A 21,311-nucleotide genomic window follows, 5' to 3' on the forward strand; every position below is an offset into this window, starting at 1 on the left:
ACCTGCATCTTTTGTATCTCTTTGTATATTATTGTTTGGTGTTTCTACTGTGTGGATATGGATAAATCTTTGTTACTCAGCAAATCAGAATACTGTTCTTAATCTTCTCTCTTTTCAAAAAAAGGCCAAACCTAAACCACCAAAACCCCTACTCCATGCAATCTTTTATTGCAGGTTATTTTTATTCCCCCCCGCCCCCAATAATTCTGATGACTTTTCTCCCGCTTCTGTGTCGATACCTTGTGCTGGGGCAGAGAGAAAGGAGCACTGTGCTTCTGTCAGACTCGGCTTCCACTCGTGCGGCCAAGGCGGCTGGTTGGGTTTGCTGTGGCACCGCTCTGCCTCGGCACAGCTGCTGCCTCCAGCTCTGCCCCCGAGGCTCCTGCGGTCCCAGGTGGCTCTGGAAGGTGCGCAGTGCTGTGCTTTGTCCTTATCCCTGTTGGACGTAGCTTCAGACCGTTTCTCCAGCTCTTCAAGATGATTTCAACTCCAAATTTCTACAGTGAACTGATGCTTCTTTCCAAGTTGTGCCATCTGTAAACTGACCCAGAACATGTTCTAGCCCTTTATCCATCTGCATCATGGATAGCCATAAACGAAGCATTGAGTAATTTCAGGCCCAGAACAAACTCCTGCAAAAACCCATCCAATAATGCTTGTTTCTGTTACTGACCGTTGGTTTTGTAGTTCGGTAAACTTAGGTTTCCAGTTATTTTGCGTTGTGTTCAGCTAAACCTTATTTCCCGTGTTTAAGAATGTCATGTAAACCGGAACTGAAGGCTCACTAAAATCAAACTAATCTATGCTCAAGGTGTCTTGCCTGCTAGTGTAGCAGAAGTACAGAAGTGTGGTATGCTTTATTCCTGACAAATCCATTTTGGTCATTACTAATTTTTCAGTTTCCTTGTAGTCTTTTTGAATAGTTTGGGTTATTTTCCCCCAGTACGAAACTGGAGCTCTAATGCTGCACTTACTAATTTTCCTTTTTTAAAGATAGCCCCTGGATTTTCCTTTTCCAGATTTTAATCATCGTGCTGATTGTGCGTGGATTCCCTGTCTTCAAACTCTGGTTAAATGCCTCTGGTATTTTTTCCTGGCACTTTTGGGTGTCAGTGATGGTGTTAGCTCAGAAGTTGTTTGCAGTAGTAATTGGAGGGCTCAGGGTGGATTAAGTGAAACTGAGCCTCTCACCTCCAGGTCACCGGATTGCATCTAGCCAAATATGGGTTAAAGTGAGTCACCTCCATTTTTCAGTTGCCTGTATTATATGTGAAATTTGTTGATGACTAGAACTGGCAATACAAAATAAAAGTGTACAACAGTAATGAAAGTCACTGTTGTTTGAAATCTAAGCAGTGAAACCAAGAACTGGATGAGTAAGAAAGCAAGCAGTCTAATGTTATTGGAGTGCATTTCCTTTGGAAAGCCATACCCAAGATTCACTTGCTGGTGGCCTTTCAGCAGCTTTGTCTTCTCTTTATAATGGGGCATGTTTTCAGATGTAGCAACATGGGTACAGCTAAGCCTAAATGAGATGCTTCTGTATTTTATCTGGATCCGTGCAGAGTGTTTTGTCCTTGCCAAATTGAGCCATTGTTGCTATGTTTTGTAATGCATTACTTCAAAGTTAATGTAGTGAAACTGGTAAGATGCTCTGCCAAGTTTTGGCAAGTGTAGAAGGAAATTGGGGAATCCCGGTTCCACTGAAGTCATGGGATGAGGATAGCAGTATTCAGATCTGTGTCTCCAGCATGCACTGATCCAATTGGCAGGAGCTTTTGGGGCAGCCTGTATGCATATGTGTCTTGAGAGGTGTTTGTGAAGAGCTGAAGATACCCCAAGGCAAACTGGACCCATATTCAAGACCAGACTTGTACATGGTGTCACTCTAGTGCAGCAGCCGTGAGAGCGCACACTAGATAACTCTCAGGTTTGCAGTAAGGGTTTTATTTAATAAAACCTCTGTTAATTAATTTAACATTATATTCCATTTAATTAGGCATTCTCCACGTTATCTATTTTGCAACAAACCTGCTTGATGCTTGGCTTTTTTAATGACAGTACATAACTATGTTGTAGATCCTGCTAGGGCAAAGCTGCGTGTTTCTGCAGGACACAGCTGTAGCTATAGTAATGAAGGAGGCACTGGTGATAAAGGACATTACATGGGTATTAGTGGCAGAAAAAGGTATGATACTCCATTTCACAATGTTGAACTGTATCTGTTGACTTCGTCCCTGTTGTGTTAGCGGAGCAGTTCACAGAATCAGAATGTCAGGGATTGGAAGGGACCTTGAAAGATCATCCAGTCCAATCCCCCTGCTGGAGCAGGAACACCCAGATGAGGTTACACAGGAAGGTGTCCAGGCGGGTTTGAATGTCTGCAGAGAAGGAGACTCCACAACCCCCCTGGGCAGCCTGTTCTAGTGTTCTGTCACCCTCACTTGAGATGAAGTTTCTTCTCATACTTAAGTGGAACCTCCTGTGTTCCAGTTTGTATCCATTACCCCTTGTCTTAACATTGGTTGTCACCAAGAAGAACCTGGCTCCATCCTCATGACACTCACCCTTTATATATCTGTAAACATTAATGAGGTCACACCTCAGTCTCCTCCAAGCTAAAGAGCCCCAGCACCCTCAGCCTTTCCTCATAAGGGAGATACTCCACCCCTTAATCATCTTCGTTGCCCTGTACTGGACTCTCTCCAGCAGTTCCCTGTCCTTCTGGAACTGAGGGGCCCAGAACTGGACTCCCAGAGCAGGGTTTGAACCAGCCTTTGCTCTGCTGGGAGCATTCAGTTCGGTGCTGTTTGCTGTGCGGTCACTGGACTAGCACTTCTTGAACCTTGTGTGCATTAGGAGCTGGTACCAAAGATACAGCTTGTTCTCCCCCTGTTCTACTGCTGGAACAGGTTTGTGTTGGTACTTCTAGGTTCAGATAAAACCAGTCAGTTTAGTCTGACGTGTTTACTTGGACTGTTCAAGCAAACATCAATGACTTTGTCTGATGGAGAACGGCAAGCACAGTCCCCAGCTGCTTCAGAAAAGCAGCCAGCTGGGGTGACAGCCTCCCGGGACGGGGGCAGCGAGCACTGGCCCCTGCGTGCAGCGTGGGCAAATGCTGGCAGCCGGAGGCGTGGGCTCTGGGGAGCCGCTGCCGGCCGCGTTGAACAGCCAGGCTGCTGAGGAGTGGCGGCTTCTGCTTGCGACTGGCATCGTGCGTTCTCCTTTTGTGCTCTCTGCAGCGAGGCGCGTTCAGAGCAGAAGCTTGTGTAATGACAGGGGTCGGGCTGGTCTGTCGCAGGGGTAGGACACGTAGCGGTACCTCGACAGAACTGAAGAGGAGGGGCAAATGCGTATTTGGAATCTCTCCTAATGGGTGGTTACGTCCTATTTCCTTTGTGGCCTTGCTTTCCTGCCCAGACCTGTCCGACGGGTTAGCCGGGCACGGCCAGGCTCTGCTGGAGTGTGCGAGGAGGAGACCTGCAGGAAAAACAACCCCTGAGACGGTTTGGTGTGACTAGTTTCTCCCTTTCTCTCTGTTTCCCAGCTCTTTAAAAGCAAAATGCCTTTTAAAGCACAAGGAAAACATCCGATTTACTGCTTCTCAAAATTGTGAACAAAGATTCCATCCTTTTAATGCAATTGAAGTGATTTTTCTAATACTACAGCACATTGAGCGTTAGGTAGTTAACATTTTTAATATATTTTTCCAAACGGTAGCCTCCATTTTTCTGTGAAAAAAAAGGAAAATGTTCTTAAATAACCAAGACAATAGTTATTTTCACTCCTCTCCATCTCTTCGCTGCTTCCTTCCCACCCCATCAAATTATCTCACTGGATGATTTATAAAAACTGTATTTAGATTGCAGCCTGTACAGAAGAGTACAGAAAGCCCTTGGTAGCTCTGTATTCCACTGATCTGGAATTCTCCATGTACAAAATATGAATTTGTTTCCAAGAGCAGTATAAAATTAATGGAGATGATCTGGGGAAAAAAAAAAAGGCTGAATTTTCTCACACATGCTGTAAATATCCTTTCAGCTGAATGCATTTTCTTCTGAGACACAAAACCAAACTAGCAGTGCTGAACAGATAGTTCTCTGAATCAAACTCCTCCTTTTTTCCTAATATTATCATTGCAGTAAGAAATATGGGTCTGACAGTCTGCCTATTGAACTATCTACTGCAGCTTAACTGCAGCAAGGAAGCCGTAATCCTATTGTGCTCCTCCAGCAGTCTCCCGGGAAGCAGAAGGCATTGAAATTACTGAGCTGTTGTCCTGTCCCCTCCTCACCTGTCTTTGTGGCTGTAAATATAGTGTCTGCCTGTAAATAACAGTTTGCTGCACCTTTAAGCACGTTCCCTAACAAGAGGCGGCGATTTACTGAGGTGATAAGCTGTAACTAATACTAGGGTATCATAATAGATAAATAGATTAGCACTGTGCTTCTCTGTATTTTGCTTTCTAGGGAGCCCACTGGCTCATTCACTTGGAGATGCTTACTACGGCACTTTGCGCCGAGCTGAATCAGTCGGTTACAGCACTGCAGCTATTGGTGCTGCTGTGGCTGCAGCTCCTGGAATGCATCAGTGAATCTGTGGGCTAGCATGGGTCACTTAGCCCTGATCTGTTCCCTGGCCCAAAATGGATTATAATGGGCTGTACCAGTATTCAATGACATGGCTGTAAACTGTCCTTTGAGCTGTCTTCAGCATCCATAATTGTTGCAAGTACGCCAGCATCATTTGTCATCAAGAAGTAAGACGTGGTGTGGGCAGCCGAGGTGTGGTGCCTGGCTTGCCCAAACTCCAGCTCCTTGGTGTTCCCATCGGCAGCACCCACTGCCCCCAGCTCCAGTTCCTTGGTGTTCCCATCGGCAGCACCCACTGCCCCCAGCTCCAGTTCCTTGGTGTTCCCATCGGCAGCACCCACTGCTCCCTGCTCCAGCTCCTTAGTGTTCCCATCGGCAGGACCCGATTCCCCCAGCTCCAGCTCCTTGGTGTTCCCATCGGCAGGACCCGATTCCCCCAGCTCCAGCTCCTTGGTGTTCCCATCGGCAGCACCCGCTGCCCCCAGCTCCAGCTCCTTGGTGTTCCCATCGGCAGGACCCGATTCCCCCAGCTCCAGCTCCTTAGTGTTCCCATCGGCAGCACCCACTGCCCCCAGCTCCAGCTCCTTGGTGTTCCCATCGGCAGGACCCGATTCCCCCAGCTTCAGCTCCTTGGTGTTCCCATCGGCAGCACCCACTGCCCCCAGCTCCAGCTCCTTGGTGTTTCCCATCGGCAGCACCCACTGCCCCCAGCTTCAGCTCCTTGGTGTTCCCATCGGCAGCACCCACTGCCCCCAGCTCCAGCTCCTTGGTGTTCCCATCGGCAGGGCCCGGTGCTTCCGAAGCCATCGCGATGCTGCTGCCGGGCAATGGATGCACGGCTCAGAGGGTTGGGAAGGGGCTGTGGAATGGGCAGCGGAGGCTTCCACACCGCCTGCCAGAGGTTTCCATGCCGCCTGGCAGGATTTTGGCACAAAAGGGCCCTTGCAGGAAAGGAACAGTACCAGGGGATGTGGCCAGTCCTAATAATGGTGTTGCAAATCTTGTGATATTTGGCATGTCCTTAAAGACCTGGCTCCTAGAGGCAGGGGATTAAATCACAATTGCTTCCTTTCTCTTTCAAGCAAGGCTTAGCTCTGTGGTTGCAGAGAAATGCTTGAAATGTGACTCGAACTGAAGGGGAAAAAATAATTCTTTTCCTTCCAGCCCCCTTCCTTCTCCTTGTCGCCAGGATCCCAGTGTGGATACATTGCGATGTCTTACAATTTTTTCAATGAAAGTTTAAAACTATTGGAGGAATCCAGAAGGACATAAAGTGTGGCCAGCTCTGGGTGTGTGGGAGTATTTATGAGTATTTTAAGGCGAGGTCAGTCACATTCTGTGCTGAGACACTCTCTTGCAACGTCTGGTCCTCTTCAGAGAAAGGAGAAACAAAAATGGGACTGTGTGGCAGCGAGCTGAGTTCTCTGAACAGGATTTTTCTCTCACTTCCTTAGGGAAACCCCTTGGGCTACTCGTAATTGAAATTTCTCTTATTTTTAAATCTTTCTGGTTTTCTCTTATGTCACGAATGTGAAAGCTGAGGCTGCTCATTTATGTGTTGGTTTCTTAATGCAGTCATCGTTAGCAAATCAGTATTGATTTACTCCTGTGAAAATACATCAACGCTTAAAGGAAAACACAATTCCATTAAGAACGATACAGATTTTGCAAATGGAGAAAAGTAGGTCAAATATTGCACCAATCATCCCAAAGCGTGTCCCTTTAAGCCAAGTAAATGTGTGAATACACTTAAGCTGTCAGCACCTCATTTGATTGCCACTATTATGCAACTTTTGCCATGAGCTGGCAGAGGCCTCTGTGACTGAACAGGGGTTGAAAACATCTATTCTGCTGTATAACCAGTTTGTATTTTACACCTGGGCTTTGGGGGGCTGCACGCTTAAGGATTTTTCCTTTCCCCCCATTGCAACAGTTGAGTTCAACTTAGGCAGGAAAGCCGCATCATTACATGCAAAGGACGTCGTAGCAATGCAGTACAGGAACACGATTTAAATCTGATCATTAAACTGCCGCAGCAAGAGGCTGTGAGAGACAGTGTGGATGGTCCATCTGCAAAATCTGTGCTCCTGTTGTACAAGGAGGAGGGGCGGAGGGGGGAGAAAAAGCAGCTGCTTGGCTGTGCTAGGAGAGGGAGAGACTGACTGTTGGCACCATCTGTAGCTGTCCTTTGTGCTCGCTGCTTTATCTGTTCATTATAGTATGATACTGAATTTCTCGTGCTTTGAGTATAAATGAGTTGAGATGCGCCTAATACTGTCAGCATAAAAAGCAGTAACTAAGTACACTAAAGATGAATGGTGTAATCTGTAAATTCATTTTGAGTTTGTTTCATCTTGCTTGAATAGCCCAGGAAGTGATGTTCTCCAGAAGCCAGCTGTACCAGATGTGTGAGGGTATATATTCATCTTAGCCAGGGCAGCGCAGCAGCGAAGGTGGATGGGCAGGGGAGCAGGGAGGCCGCCCCAGCATTTCCAGTAGAGGAGAGCAGGCTTCTTGAGTGGGTTCTTGCTCCTGCTGGGCAGGATAAAGGGCGACTGTTAACTCCTATAGGTGGCTGCAAGCTGCTCTGTTTTCATTCCATGCACAGACACTGACACAGGGAAGAGAGTGATTATTATACATGATACATGAGTCGAAATGTCCCAGGGAAGGAAAGGTTAAACCTCTCCGTAATGAGTGCTGTGATAGGGATGAGTAAATCTCCTGCGTTTTATACCTGCAGTCTCTTGGTTTTTAAAAACACGAGTCTTCTCCAGATATCTTGTAGAACGAAACCATTCAGCTTATCTTGAGGACCTCTTTGTTCTTTGACGATTTATTCACCTACATAAATGTTATTGGTAATAATAATAACTCATTAAGATCTTACCTTCACCTCACCAAAGCAATGCTATAGCATTGGCATATTACTTTTCCAGGAGTTACTCTCCTTCTTTTCCAAGTGGGTTTGGGCTTTGTGTGCAGATTCGTGCCCTCAGACCCATAGAGTTGTGGCTTTTTATCTTATTTGTCGAGTCCATATGCAGAAGGAGCATCTCCCTCTTCCCATCAAAGCCTTGTTTAAGATGGACAATTTTCGCTTGACACCTTAGTAATTACACTCGGCTGTGGAAGTGCTCAGCATCCTCTATTACTCTGCGACGGCTGCGTGTGGCATTGAGCAGAACATGAACACTTTGTCTGTCTCAGAGCTCGAGTGGCCGTGGTGTGCAGGAAGAAACCCTGCGAGGAGGGGATTTGTGTCTCCAGGCGGCTGGAAAAGGGGGAGGGGGCCTTTGTCACTGCCACATTAGTAATGATATGCCAGGGATAAAAGGTGAGTATAATTTGATCAAATGCTTGTTGACAGATTCCGTGGCTAATAGAGAAGCAGCTTAGACTGACACTCGTTGCTGGAGCGTCTCGCGGAGCTCGGGGGAATGCTTTCTGTAGGCTACGTGTGAGGCTGACAATTTCCGAGTGACTATATTTACTTACATAAAGAAGCCGTGTCCCCTTTTTGTCACAGCAGAGCTCTGAAATGCCTCCCTAAACACGGCTCTTGACCTTCCGCTTGAGAAATGCAATGAAATTACTACCTCTCCTTTGTCCAAATGTGTGATTAATTTGCAGGTACAGCCCAGGCTTTAAGTATTTTTCTTGTGTAGCCGTTAAACTTGAGAAAGTGCAATTGTTTCTCGCACTGAAAAATCATATTTGTGGGTGTTCTTGACAAAGCGGGTTCCTTTTTTCCCTTACATATATGACTTCACAATTAGTCTCTTTGGAATTTGTTCTTAAGTACGTGTTAACAGTACCTACAAGTAGCTACTGGAAAAAGAAGGTGGTGTACCCTGAAATAATAGTTTGCTACTGCTTATGAATATGTTATTTGGCGAAAAGACCACCATTTGAAAAATAATAAATGAAAATAAAAGCCTTAATATTATAGAATTCTACACTGATCACTTTTAAACTAGCAAGCCTAAGATTACATGTAGAGCTCTCCTACTCTTAGCCGCTGTTGCCGCTTGGGTTTTGAGTAGTCTTCTGGTTCTCACCTCCTTGTGCAATCTGTTGATTTGTGTTCAGTTCATAACACCTCAGGAAAACACTTAGTTAAAAATTAAATACGAAGCATTTTCTTGTTCTGAGAGATTTCTAAAGCATACTTTGAAGAAGGAAGAACCGCAAGCACTTCCACTTGAGAACGTTTCTTCAACTGCAGAATTTTGCAGTTAGTCTGCACTTTGTTCCAGTGAAATTTTTTGCTGTGTCTTACCTTGGTACCTGAGCCCCTTCTGATGCTGGAATTAAACAGGCAGCTTTGGGGCTCAATACAGTGTTGCTGGAGATTTCAGGGGGGTGTCTTGGCTGGCTGTGCTCACAGAGCCAGATTTCAGCCGCAGTCACTTTCTGAGGCTCTGCTTACTGCTAAGTAGGTGGTTTCCATAACCAGGCTGGTCTTTTCTGAGTGTGGATGTGTAAGCGAGATGCCACGTGTTCAGAGATAATGACCCCTTTCATGTCTTCAGAGGGAGTCTTCAGCTTTTCGTCCCTCTAGGAAATCTCTGCATCTCCATAGTTCATAAGCGTGATTTTCCTGTAAGCACAGAATTACCCTCATTGACCAGAAGATTAGGCACATAATGGAAATTCACATTTAGGGGTTGTGCTGGGTCAAATATAGATTTAAGCGCTTGACTTTGTATCCATACATCAGTGTGGCCATTTTCTCCTGTTTATCTATTCAAGACTGGTAGCCGATAACAGTTTTGGAAATTAATTCCTGCACATGGGTTTCTCTTCATGCCTCTCCATTTAATCTTTTGCACAAAAATAGCGGAACAGAAAAGAGATCTTGTAGTTCTTTCCACCCCTCTGTGAATGACATCTTCTGTATGTTTTTGTTACGTTTCTATTAGTGTGAGATGAATTCTTCTGCGTCTTTTTCCACGCACAACAGCTATCCCATGCCCTCGTGCCTCGTCCGTTCTTCCTCTCTGTGCTGCTCAGCTCGGACAAGTTCTCTTGTGCCTTCTGGGTCATGCAGAGGGTTTGTAACTTGTGTAAAAACATTATAATGATAGTGGAGGGCAATTACAGACTCAATTTGATAGGATAATAATGTGAGTGGTGGCTTGTGGAGGAGCTTTTCACTCCTGGGGTTTGTCCGTTCAGCGGTTTGCAGCTGCCCTCGGCTGGGCCGGTTCTGCTCGTGCGCTCACTGTCCTCGTTTCTGTTTGCACAGCGCTGCTCTCGTCGTGGTGTGAGGAGCTGGGACGGCTCTTGCTGCTTCGCCACCAGAAAAGCCGGCAGAACGATCCTCCAGGGAAGCTACCCATGCAACCCCCCATGAACTCTATGAGCTCCATGAAACCCACCCTCTCTCACAGGTGAGTCCCAGCCCAGCCCCTGGGAGCGGCCGGCTGTTCACATGTGCCACGGGACAGATCTGTTAATTGACGTGCTTATTACCTCTGACGGAGGCAGCTACACTGTTTAACGCACAGAACAGCACCACGGACAACAGGGGATCTGTAATTACACAAAGTACTAAATAAACTCAGGTGTTTTGTCTTTGCTGTTGCCTGGTGCGTAGTGAAGTGATGCCTCCATCTTCAAACCTGTGCTCAGTGGGCTCGCTTCCAAACTTCAAGTTGTGCCCTACAGATAAATTTCGGCATTTTCCTACTGTTTATTTAAGTACAACTGGCTTTTTTTCAGGTTGAAAATATTTCGCTGGTGTTCTGTTTTGTAAGTTGCGTTGCAAATGTATTGTATACAGAACAGTTGTATAGTGGGCGTAGCCACGGATGGGGGAATGACCTATACCCACCTTATATCAGGTGGTGATCACAAAGCACTTAGGTTAATTTAGAGAAAACATGAGCATTAAAGGGCACTAGAAGAAGCTGAACATGTGAAGCCTTTGATTACTAAATTACGTTTCTTGTGTGCAGAGCCTAGGTTAAGGCAAAAGCTGAAGAAAAAGTGTAGACAGGATTAAATGTTCATTTAATGCTTTATGTTTCTGAGAGGGTTTTTCCAAGCTTTTCTTTCCCTCAGCATCACATTGAAGAAATCACAAATAGTATAAATGGTTTTCAGTGTAGGGCACTTTTGTTAGTAAAGGATTATAAGAGTGCAGATGAGGCTAAATTCCCTGTGCCTGGATTCTGTGGTAGCATAAGTAACTTCAACTTTTGTGTTAGAATGGAGCTTACGGTCATCTCTGTATCAGTGCGTTTACATGTGTGAATTCATCTGGAAAGCACTTTTGGTTTTGGGTTGGGTTTTTTTTCCCCTTATTTTTGTTGTATTTATGGGAAAACCATGCAGATACTATGTCTTTTGTTATAGCCCTTGAGAATAAAGTCCTTTTTTGTAGTATAACTAATATAGTATTATTGACTTTTCAGAGTCTTTAGATTGCCTGTTTTTTCAGTTGTTTATGAAATGATTGATTTTAAACAAAACAAAAAGAGAAAAAATACCCTTCTGTTGTAAAATTACATATTTTTACACCTGGGATCTTTGCAGAAGCCAAGGAGAAAATAGTGGCCAGTCTGCAGGGAAATTGTGCTGCAATGTATACACTCTCTTAGGTGTAGTTTTGTAGGTTTTAGATGCCCAATTCTCATCTGATCTTGTAGCCTCTGTTCCCCTAGGGTCAATAAAGCAGGGGCGAAAGCCTCACCGGGGCTGTGCGCTATGTTACTAGATAAGATAGGCACAACTCTTTTCTTTCATGGCAGTTTTCCACCAAAACTCTGTCACATGTCAAAAAATACATACTTTGTTCTGCTAAACCTCAATATCAGCATTTCTGGCAATATTTGGTTACCTGATATTCTAGCTAATAGTAGAATGTCCTGCCCAGTATCAAACAGTCCCTCTAAGTTTCTCTTGAGCATTGCCATTGAAACAGTTTACTGACGAAGACATAGAGAGTCCGTTCTAAATTACTGCTGATTACCTTCGAGATTGCCCCTCTAGAAACACAATTTCTGTGGCATAACTTCTTACCTGTCACAGCCGCAGCAGCCTCTTGGGGATCTGGAATACCTGCATCGCTGCCTCAGTGTGTGCTGTTGTCCCATCTGTAATTTGGCCATAACCATGACTGCTTAAAGTCTCTCAGGTGGTACATTAGAATGAGACATCTTGTGGCTCTCCAGCTTCTTTTTCCAACTGGAACTGTTTATTTTCATGGATGTTTTACAATCGGTCCATAGGACAGTAGTGAAGTATTGAGTGAAGAGGAATTGAGTGTTTGTTTGAATTAAACAAAAGATGAAAAGCCATTGAATACAATCCCAGTGATAAAGCTGTTGATGAAGCAACGTTTGTATTGGCAGTAGATTACATTTGAGTCAAAAGCTTAGTATCAAGGTTCACAGTACCTTATCTACAGTTCACAAGATTTTTTTTGTGAATTCAAATTAAAAAAAAAATGTGTTTCCAATAAATTAATGTAGCCAGCTGCTTCAAGTTTTGTAGAAGAGTTAGATATTAGAACAACCGAAAGCATATCCAAGAACCTTACATAGGTTAACAAAGGGAATATAGGATACATGTCAGCTGCTGAATATTGGTAGATAAAAACCCGGCACACCTTCCCTGTAACCAGACTATCATGAGTATCTCACACAGAGCTTTCTCTGCTGTTGCTTTTGCGAGCAACACAATTACCCAGAACTCTAGTCAGGGACTAGAATCCAGAGGTACCTGGTGCTACAGAAACACAGCTGCTGAGTCCGGAAGCTGAAATAGGGCTTGGCCATTTAAAATAAATTCTGACACAAGGATTCATCATTAGAATCTAAATCTAAGGATTCCTATTTAAGAAACTGTGGGCACCTACACTGGGTGGAATTCAGGTCTGGCTTATTTTTAGGGGCAACCTTGTATTTTTAAAAAGTTGAGTTGTGGGAGAAGACTGAAGTAGACAGATCAGGGAGGGCTTTGATAGTGATACAGCTTGTCAAACGCACAATAGAAGCTATACAAGGATGTGCACACGTGCAACAAATGCTTTCAGTGTAGGGACTCTATTGTGCCAATTTCTTTCTAAATTTATTTTTTCATTAACAGAATGACTGGGTGTTGCATATAGGACAAAAATTCGGCTAAATACCTGTTTCCTTAATGTAGGGTGGTTGGTTGGACTGCAAACTTCTGGACTTTATGAACAGCATGAGCACTGGATTCCCAAAAAAAACCAAACCCTCAACCTTATCTTTTTTTAAAGTCAGTGCAGTGTAACAATAGTTAGTTCAAACTTGACTTTTTAAAAAATTCTATTTTTAGGCTTTTTTTACTGATTCATGTGGGTAAACTTCACTCCTGTACTGAAGGACCAGTATGAGACCTATCCACCTCCTTCATCCTGTGTAACTTCTAATTAAAGTCCTACTTAAAGGATTTATGGGGAATTTAAGGAGAGACTATCTTTGGGCTGGCCCTTCTTTGTAGGAGTGAAATTTCATGCTTTCTGGCTTGCAGGGAGTAATGCAGCTTATTCATTCATTGTGTTGTAGTTTTCTGATCTGACATGTCTGTAGTAACAGATACTACTCAACCTGGATGATTTTTTTACTTTTAAATGAATGTAAGGTCTTTGGCAAGTGCTGTTATATAAGTACAAATTATTATCATTATACACCTTCCTTTGCTTTGATCAAGTTCCTACTTAACACTTCATTGCATTAAGTGGTGGACCTTTATATGTGGATCAAACTGACTCTTGGTTGAAATGGGTACCGTTTCCATCAGTTCCAGCGAGAACTGAACTCCAGTTCAGTTTAAGGTGGATCTGACCCATGCAGGCCCTGATGGCTTCTTGTTTCCTGCATAGCTTGTAGTAGAGCTTACTTGGGCAACAAAACCACCTGAAAATAGGTACCACCTGGTAGCTGCAGCTTGATACGCTGTCATAAGCATTCGTCAGGTTCTTACTGTCTTCTCTCTTGCTCCAAATTTTGGTCTTCTGTATTAATTGCCAGCTATCTTCCAGTTAGTGACCAAAGGGTAGTAATGTCTGTATAGGACAGTCAGGATTGATGAAAAATATGACAATAAAATTATTTTTATCACAAATTACTTAGTGCCAGAGGTTTTGAGAAAATTAAACAATAGATCAAATTAAGTACTAATTCAGTATTATGGTAGATGCTTTGTTTATTATCATTACCGTTTTATGTCCAGGCAGTCGCCATAAATACCTTTTATTGGTTAGACTTGCTTTACAAGTGTGCTTATTTTTAGTGTTTGTTTTGTCAAATTTAAACTTTACCAGGAGCTGAACTTTCAACATCAGTAGGAAAAGAACAGCAGTTCAGTGTCTGCATTTTTGCTGGGTGGTTACTTGGCTCTTACATCGTTTATTAAAAGTAAGAGGTGTTTTGGTTATAATATACCAGTAGAAACAGTGTCAGAGTTTCTGCAAAGGTTGCTGCCTTTTCAGTTTTGCCATTATAGGCAGTTTTGACTGACAGTGATAGTCACTTCAAAAACATCTGGATGAGAGAAGTGGTTAAAGTGGAAGGTCAGGTGCAGTACATACACACTTTTATGAAAATGAGCATGTTGTGTGTGTTTTATACATCAGTTTGAAGTCTGGGATCACTTCATTACTGCATGTGGCTGTGGTGTACAGGAACAATCTTTCCAAAATAATTCAAAACTCTTCAGGTGAAAGATAAGATTGTTTCAAAGCCTTTTCATCTTCCTGTTTGTGAAGTTGTGAAAGAAATATAATGAGGGACTGAACAGATGGTAAATCCTAATATAAGAGCATATACTCAGTAAAGCAACCTGTATTACTCCTGATTCTACGAGAGCAGTCTATTTTTTTTTCTATCATCCCGTAAAGAAATGTTAAAATCCACCATCGGGAGAAAATAAGAGAAAAGTTAAGAATCCACAAATGTTTCTGCAGAAGTGCCATGTCTTAAAGAAAAAAAACCCTTCAGGGTTTGTTCAGAACAGTATTAAGAAGGGCCCTGATGCTCTAAGCATTGTAAAGACAAAACGAATAGCTTGAAAGTCCTGTCCCAAGACTTGTATTTGTTTGCCTATCTTGTCCTCTAAGTGAAACCACCAGTACTAGTTTTAGGACATAGACTTATTATGGGAAGAAGGTGGAAGAAAACCTTCAAAGAACATTGAAGGTAAGAGCAAATTATGTTAATAATTAAACCTGCAACATTTTCATGCTAAAAAGCTGCATTTCATTTTAGGTGACGTAAGTTTGTGGTCAGTTCTTGCGGTAACAGGAGAGCCTGAGAGACAAGATGTCTGTAAACAGTAACGGGCAGCTTAACTTGTCTTCACATATATATTCATCAGATGCTTGGTAGAAGCATAGGATAAGGATCATCTTTTACTGTGTGTACAGCACCTTGCACAGATGTGAAAATAGAGCTTCTGTATTGATTACAGAGACAAAGTGAGTGCTATTGCAATAAGAATAATATGTAGCAACACAACTACTATACTTCAGTGATTTTTTTTTTTCTGAGAAGTACATATAAGTGTTAGGTACTCTACATTTTTTTCCTCTAAGCGTTGTATATGCCAGATAAAAAGTTTGGGGATTTTGGTTTGGGAATTTTTCTTTTCATGCAAAAAGTGTCAGCTGATACTTTTGAAAATCCTGATAAAGACGAGGCAAAATCTGACCTTCTCAAGCTCTGCTCTGTCTATGCTGGTTTTTAAAATGTGATAACTAATACCTTTGAAAAGATGGCTGTTATTCTAGTGTTTGGGCCATATTGAGCATCCCATTCCTGAAAATGTCTCATTGATTGCAATTTACTGTTTAGTGATAATTTACTGTTTAGTGATAATCACCATAGTATCATGCTTGTTACATGAGGGCTGCTCTCAAAAGCAGATGATTCGTGCTGAGTTTAGGTAATTTTCCAGTGTGTTGGGAGGGTTCCCTCTGTCACTTGTTCTCAATGAATCCAACTCAATTATGATGGCACTGGAGAGAAAAATCATTCAGCTGCGGCAACACCCCTAGTTTTTACCAGTTTTGACTGTCAGCGTGACAACTACATGGTGACGCTGGAAGCTGTACTTCGCCTAGCTCTTTGATGCAAAACTCATCAAATGCATCGGCAGTCTTTTAACTAGGTGGAGTACCTTTGGGTAGGCAACATCAGAATTAAGTCCACAGTGCCCTACCGCGCCGGGTCTGCCTGTGAATCTTAGAATCACAGAATGCCCTGAGTTGGAAGGGACCCACAAGGATCATCGAGTTCACCTCCTGTCCCTGCACGGGACAACCCCATAGTTCACACCATGTGTCTGAGGGCCTTGTGCGGTTTGGCCTTGGTCCTTGGCACACACAGGAGGGCTGGTTCACGCCAGGCAGGTTCCCTGCGGGCAGCTGTTTGCTGGGCTTGTTTGCTGACATGGCTTCTGAGCAGGGAGGGGGCTGCAGTCTGGCGACATCTCCAAATTTCAGTGGAGTGGAAAAAAAAAATGATAGGCATAAACGATGGCAAACACCTTGTCTATTTTAAAGATGTTTGTTCTTTTTGGGTAATTTGGAAACAGGACACAGAAACACGGATTTGTATTTTGTCTAAAAGCTGATATTTTTCTTGATTCCTTTTCTTTTATTCGTATCTGTAATTCATTCTCTTACAGGAAAATCTGACCCTCCACAGGATTTCCCTATAAACAGATTACAGGAGGAGTGAATTCCTGATATATGATTTAGTGATATTTTTTCTTTATTCCTGCTATTTCCATATGCTTGGGTTCTCAAGTCTCTTTAGTATCACAACAGGAAGAGAAGGAAAATAGTCATTACTGGTTTTAACGACAGAGAGCTTCTGTAATGGTTTACCTAAAATAAAAACAGGTTAGAAATTCTTGCTAAAAAATCCCTGGCTGTTTTTTGCTGGAGATGACAACAAAGCCCGCTTAAAAAGCACAGAGCACATCAACAACCTGTGCAGATGGGTCGGTGACATTAATTAGATACCGACGGTGTCTTTAGCTGGAGTCGCTGGTTTCTTCCCGTGAAAAGGCTGTTCCAGGAATGAGGAATAGCACACCAGCCGGGGCATCTTCTCGGATGTCCTCATCTCCACCGAGCTGAGAATGCGGGGAAGGTACCACAGCCTGTTCGTGCTTTCCTTTCCCACTTACCACGTCAGGGGAGATAGGATGTGATGGTTTGTTTGCCCGTGTCACGGTGTCAGCAACAGCATTTCCAAACAACTTAGACAGGCAAGAGGGAGACGTTTCTCAGCCCTGCCCGGTGTGTGCCCGCAGCGCAGCCGTCCCTCCCCGGCGGAGTCATTTGGCCGGGGCCGCTGCCCTGTCCCGGCTGCCGCTGCCCGGGCTCCCCCTGCCCTGTCCCGGCTCCTCGCGCCCGTCCCGGCTCCCGCTGCCGCATGGCGGGGCCGCTGGGCGCTGGCCCCGGCTCGTCCCTGCCTTCCCGTCCCGCCGCTTTCAGCCTGGTCGCGCTGCGGGAGCCGCTGCCCCCCTCGCCGCCCCAGCTCCCCGGCCAGCCCGGAGCCCCCAGCCCGGCTCGCTTCCAGCAAGTTGCGGTGGTGCCGTGCTGCCCCCTCCCCGCCGCGCCTCTTGAAGAAAGCGGTTTTGTGTTGTGATGCTGGTTTTTTTCTTTCCTGTTGTCGGGGAGCGTAAATCAGCTTCATCTAAAATCTCGGAAGTGCAAGTCCATCAAATCTTCCTCCCAGCCGCCTGCTACACCTTGCGTGAGTCAGACTGCAGAGCTCCCGGTGCCCTTCTCGCTGTGCGGGGCTGCTCGTGTTTCCCCCTCAGAGGCAAAAGCACAAGTGGAATCTGCTCACGCTTTCAGCGGTTCCTTCCCCGGTTGTTGTAGCAGTCGCTGACCTCCAGGCACTATGAATAAACAGCAAAGCTGGGAACAAAAGGAGTCTTCTGGCTGCCATTATCTCACATTAACATAGCAGACGCGCTGCGGTGTGAACAATGCGAGTCTCATTCGCCGATAATCAGCGAGTACCCAGGCATTTGGATTACCAAGGCAACAGGCAATGGTAGAATACTGGGTGGGTGTGTTTTTTATTGTAAAGGAGCAGTCGGATATGGGAACCCAGGTATATTGATAAAGCAGAGCAGAAGGAATGCCTGGTGGCAGGGGGGGACTGAGGGCTCGGGGTTGCATTCCGACACACATGAGATAAATAAGACATGGATGAAGCAGGTCTGTGCTGTGAGATGCAATAAAGATTAAACTGCATTTGTCAAGCTGAAAATGATCATAAGATAATTTCAGCATTTTGAAAAAGGTAACAGGTGGCATGTTAATAACAGGGCTGTTACCGGTGGATTTTGTAACTGTAATCTGGGCTTTAGTAATGCATTGCATGGTCTACTTGTGTGACAATAGAACTGGGTGTGATGCTTTAATCTTTTTTCCTTTGGTCGGATGGATGTTGTAGACCCATCATATTAGATGGTAGTAACCCCTTCAGCTTCTTCTGAGGCAGGAGCGGGTCTCAGCAGCATTTTTGTTTCTTACTTGCATAGCTGTGATCGTTTGTTCCACATGGACAGAAATAAGTTGCATTATCTCTGTTGTCTTTGCGTGCGCGCGCACACATGTGCACGGGCACACATGAAATCTATAACGTAGCAGGACTGTGTGCGCATGCAGGGTGCCGTGGGCGTTTGCAGATTCGGAAACTTCTGAATTAAACAGCTTGTCCTGATGCGTTTTTGTCATTTCAGGGGTTAGATTCAGAGGCACTAACTCTTGCGGAGCAGCGTGGTACTTTGCAGGCAAGGCTCTCTGACTGATGAGCCTGTGTGCTGAGCGAGGCGCCAGGAAGCGGCAGCAAGCGTGTCACAGCCTGACCTGTGGCAACCCAGTGTGAAATGGAAGGCAGCGCTCCCGCCTCCTGCACTCATAAGTCATCCGGGCCTCACAGGCCTTGTCAGGATTATAAAGAAAAAAGTTAAGGGCTTTCAGCTTCCAGAGGTACTTCTCATCACCTGCTGAACTGCCGGCTCCGTTTTACCACCTCAGTCTCCGCGCAAGTGGCTGTATTGTGCGTGTGTGTGTGGCTGCATGAATGGTTATTGTAAACGTGTGCTGGTGTTCAAAAGAGCGGAGGCGGGGGTGACAGCCACCTGCCAGCTGCGGCTGCTGGCCAAACCACCGAGCTGATAAATGCCTTGCTGCTTTCACCTTTTGGCTGCTTCACCTGCTTACCTAGAACCGCTTCAGAATGCTTCTGTGTTTTCAGACTGTTTGCCAGTAAAGAACCTTCCTTCTTTTTGGTGGTGAATTGTGAAATTTCTAACAACTTTTCAGTCTTCCTCTCTAGTTTACATTGCTCATAGCCTGGTACAGGCATCATCCAGTCCTGAAACAGTGCTTGAGGTAATTCTTTCTTGATAGGGAAAAATTAGGTATGGATTCACTGTGCAGTTGGAGTTGGGAGCTTTCTAAAGGTTTAGAGAATGTATTCATCTAGTTGGAAAGCATGGAGGGAAAAAGACGGCTTGAGAAATCAGGATAGTATTTGGAGCTGTGTATTTTCTCTGTAAGATCTGAATGTTTGGAATCATGCTGCTAGGAAGCAGAGGGAAATAAAGTCTTGCAAAGTGTTTCCAAATTGACTTTTTTTTCACTTTTGTATTACGTTAATACACCCAGTGATTTGGATGGGACTCTGTCATATGCATTTGTTTAGTGAAATATGTGATGGAGCCTTAATTTATGCCAATACCATTTAAACTTCTTCAGATAACAATGTTAAATAGAGGAATATGTTTAAGCAGGCATGCATCGCATAGTTGGCATCAGTCAAAAGTATGTTACTAGTAATCATCCAAAGTCAGTATTAATGTACACGTATTACACCACCTTCTTATTTTTCCATGTCTTCAATGTGAACACCTTAGGATATCTGTACACAACATCAGCTTTTAGTTTGCTTTGTGTCATTGTGTGTGATGTACAGAGGCAGTTAAACATTCTTTGCTTTCTTTACAATGTGTCTTCATCACATTTCCTCACTGACCATAAGTGGTTGTTGTGTCCTTCCTACAGGAGTGTCTCCTTGCTCTGCCATATTCCTCCGCGTGAACAGAGAACAGGTTGTGTGGGGCGGTTTCTACAGTCTGTGGAAAACGTGGCACAGAAGGTCAAGGGATAACTTGGTTAAATCTTACAATTTTTTTTTTTTAATAGTAATGCGTTTTAATATCTGTTAACTAGACTGAAAGCTAATTTGAAGAGTTTTTAGTTGAAACACTTTGGCCAAGCACCTTCGCCGTATGAAGATGGTACATTATCTTAGCTGGTGAGGCATTGGCTTTGTTCCTCTGACCAAAAAAAATATCTCAATGAGAAGTGAGAAGACAGTTGTTTCCTTCTAAACGTCTGGGGTTTTTTAAACTAAAACAAAAGGAGAGAAATCTGTGAAATGGTTTTGATTGCCAGTAAGAGAAAACAAGTCTTGGCTTTCAGGTGTCAGATTGTTTTTGTCAAATTAGTAGTCAAGGCCAAGGATATTTTCAGTGGAAGTTTGGCCAGAAATTAATAGAATAAAATCAATTTGATCTGTTTTTTATTAATAGATTGTTGGGGATTCCTAGCTTTTACAGAATTGGGAAAAAATCAGCCAAAGTCCTTCCTGGAGCATTTTAGTGTTGCAGGAAACTGCTAATAGTGTTCCATCTGTTCTTGTGATTTTATTTTTAAAGAAGATGTTACATTCTGTTTATACTGATAGAAAATTATAAAAATGTGGTGAAATTAATGCCTTTTCCAGAACATGAGCACACCAAAAAGGCAGTTTGCATTTGGTATTTGCACTGCACCATGCAAAACGGTCTTTTTCTTAAGTAAGAGTATGCTTAAAATAAGTTTATGGTTGTGCCCTAATCAAGAAGAATTCCTGACTGAATCCATATTAATAATTAAAGCTATGTGAGTGTGTTCATTCAAGAAACCCAAGTAAAATGGAAAGTGAACCTGAATGAAAGGCTCTAATCTTCCTGACTTGTGAGACAGCGTGGGCATGAAATCCATGTGTTGGTGCTGCAGCTGCCCAGGGCTTCATTGCCCGTTCTGACGGTGGGATTCATGTTATTTTTCCACTGTGTGTGGATGAGGTTTTAGGGGGAAAAGAGGGGTGAGGCAGGAGCAAAGAGCCTTGTTTGGAAATGGTTATGTTTTAGTTTGTATTAAAGTAGTGTCACCTAGAGGCTCCAACCAAGAATACAGCCGAGGGGTGCTGGGCACCCTGAGCACACCCCCACCCAGAGGTGCTTGTAGTTGTAGGGGCAGAGCAAGGTAGGGGCAGACAGAGGTGCCCATGGGCAAGACAGATCAGTGGCCATGGTTTTGGGCTGCTTTGGGTCCGTTCTGATCTTCGGCTGTGTTGAACCGCAAAGGTGTTTGGCCTGGGTAGATCTCTGACACCTCAGTCCTTGTTGTCAGGTGCTCTCCTCTCTATGGGTGACAGAAGAAGGCATGGCAGAAATGACAGTCACATTACACCAGCAATTACATGCTCGTCTGGGCATCAGCTGAGGGAGTTACGGTAGAGTCCGTACATTTGAAGGACTGTGTGGACTCTGAGTGTGTTGGCTCCAGTCAGGTGGGATCACTGTGCTTTGACACGTTAAGCACCCTGCAAAGCTGTGAAGCTGGCGGAAGGGTAAGCAACAGAAGCTGGCCACTGAAAGCCC

The 21,311-nt window shown here is 44.3% G+C and overlaps 1 protein-coding gene across 1 annotated transcript in view; it reads left to right on the forward strand.

Annotated features, from left to right (window-relative positions):
* The window catches only part of ZMIZ1 (zinc finger MIZ-type containing 1), a gene marked incomplete at both ends in the record, with an annotated part of 153,055 nt that overhangs the window by 93,934 nt on the left and 37,810 nt on the right, over window positions 1-21,311 (forward strand). Inside the window, one exon of the mRNA XM_080347725.1 lies at window positions 9,847-9,991. Within this exon, the coding sequence (XP_080203851.1) occupies window positions 9,847-9,991 (145 nt within the window). The remainder of the gene's footprint in view (window positions 1-9,846; window positions 9,992-21,311) is intronic.

Source organism: Nesoenas mayeri, assembly GCF_963082525.1.
Source record: "Nesoenas mayeri genome assembly, chromosome: 7".
Classification (NCBI taxonomy): domain Eukaryota; kingdom Metazoa; phylum Chordata; class Aves; order Columbiformes; family Columbidae; genus Nesoenas; species Nesoenas mayeri.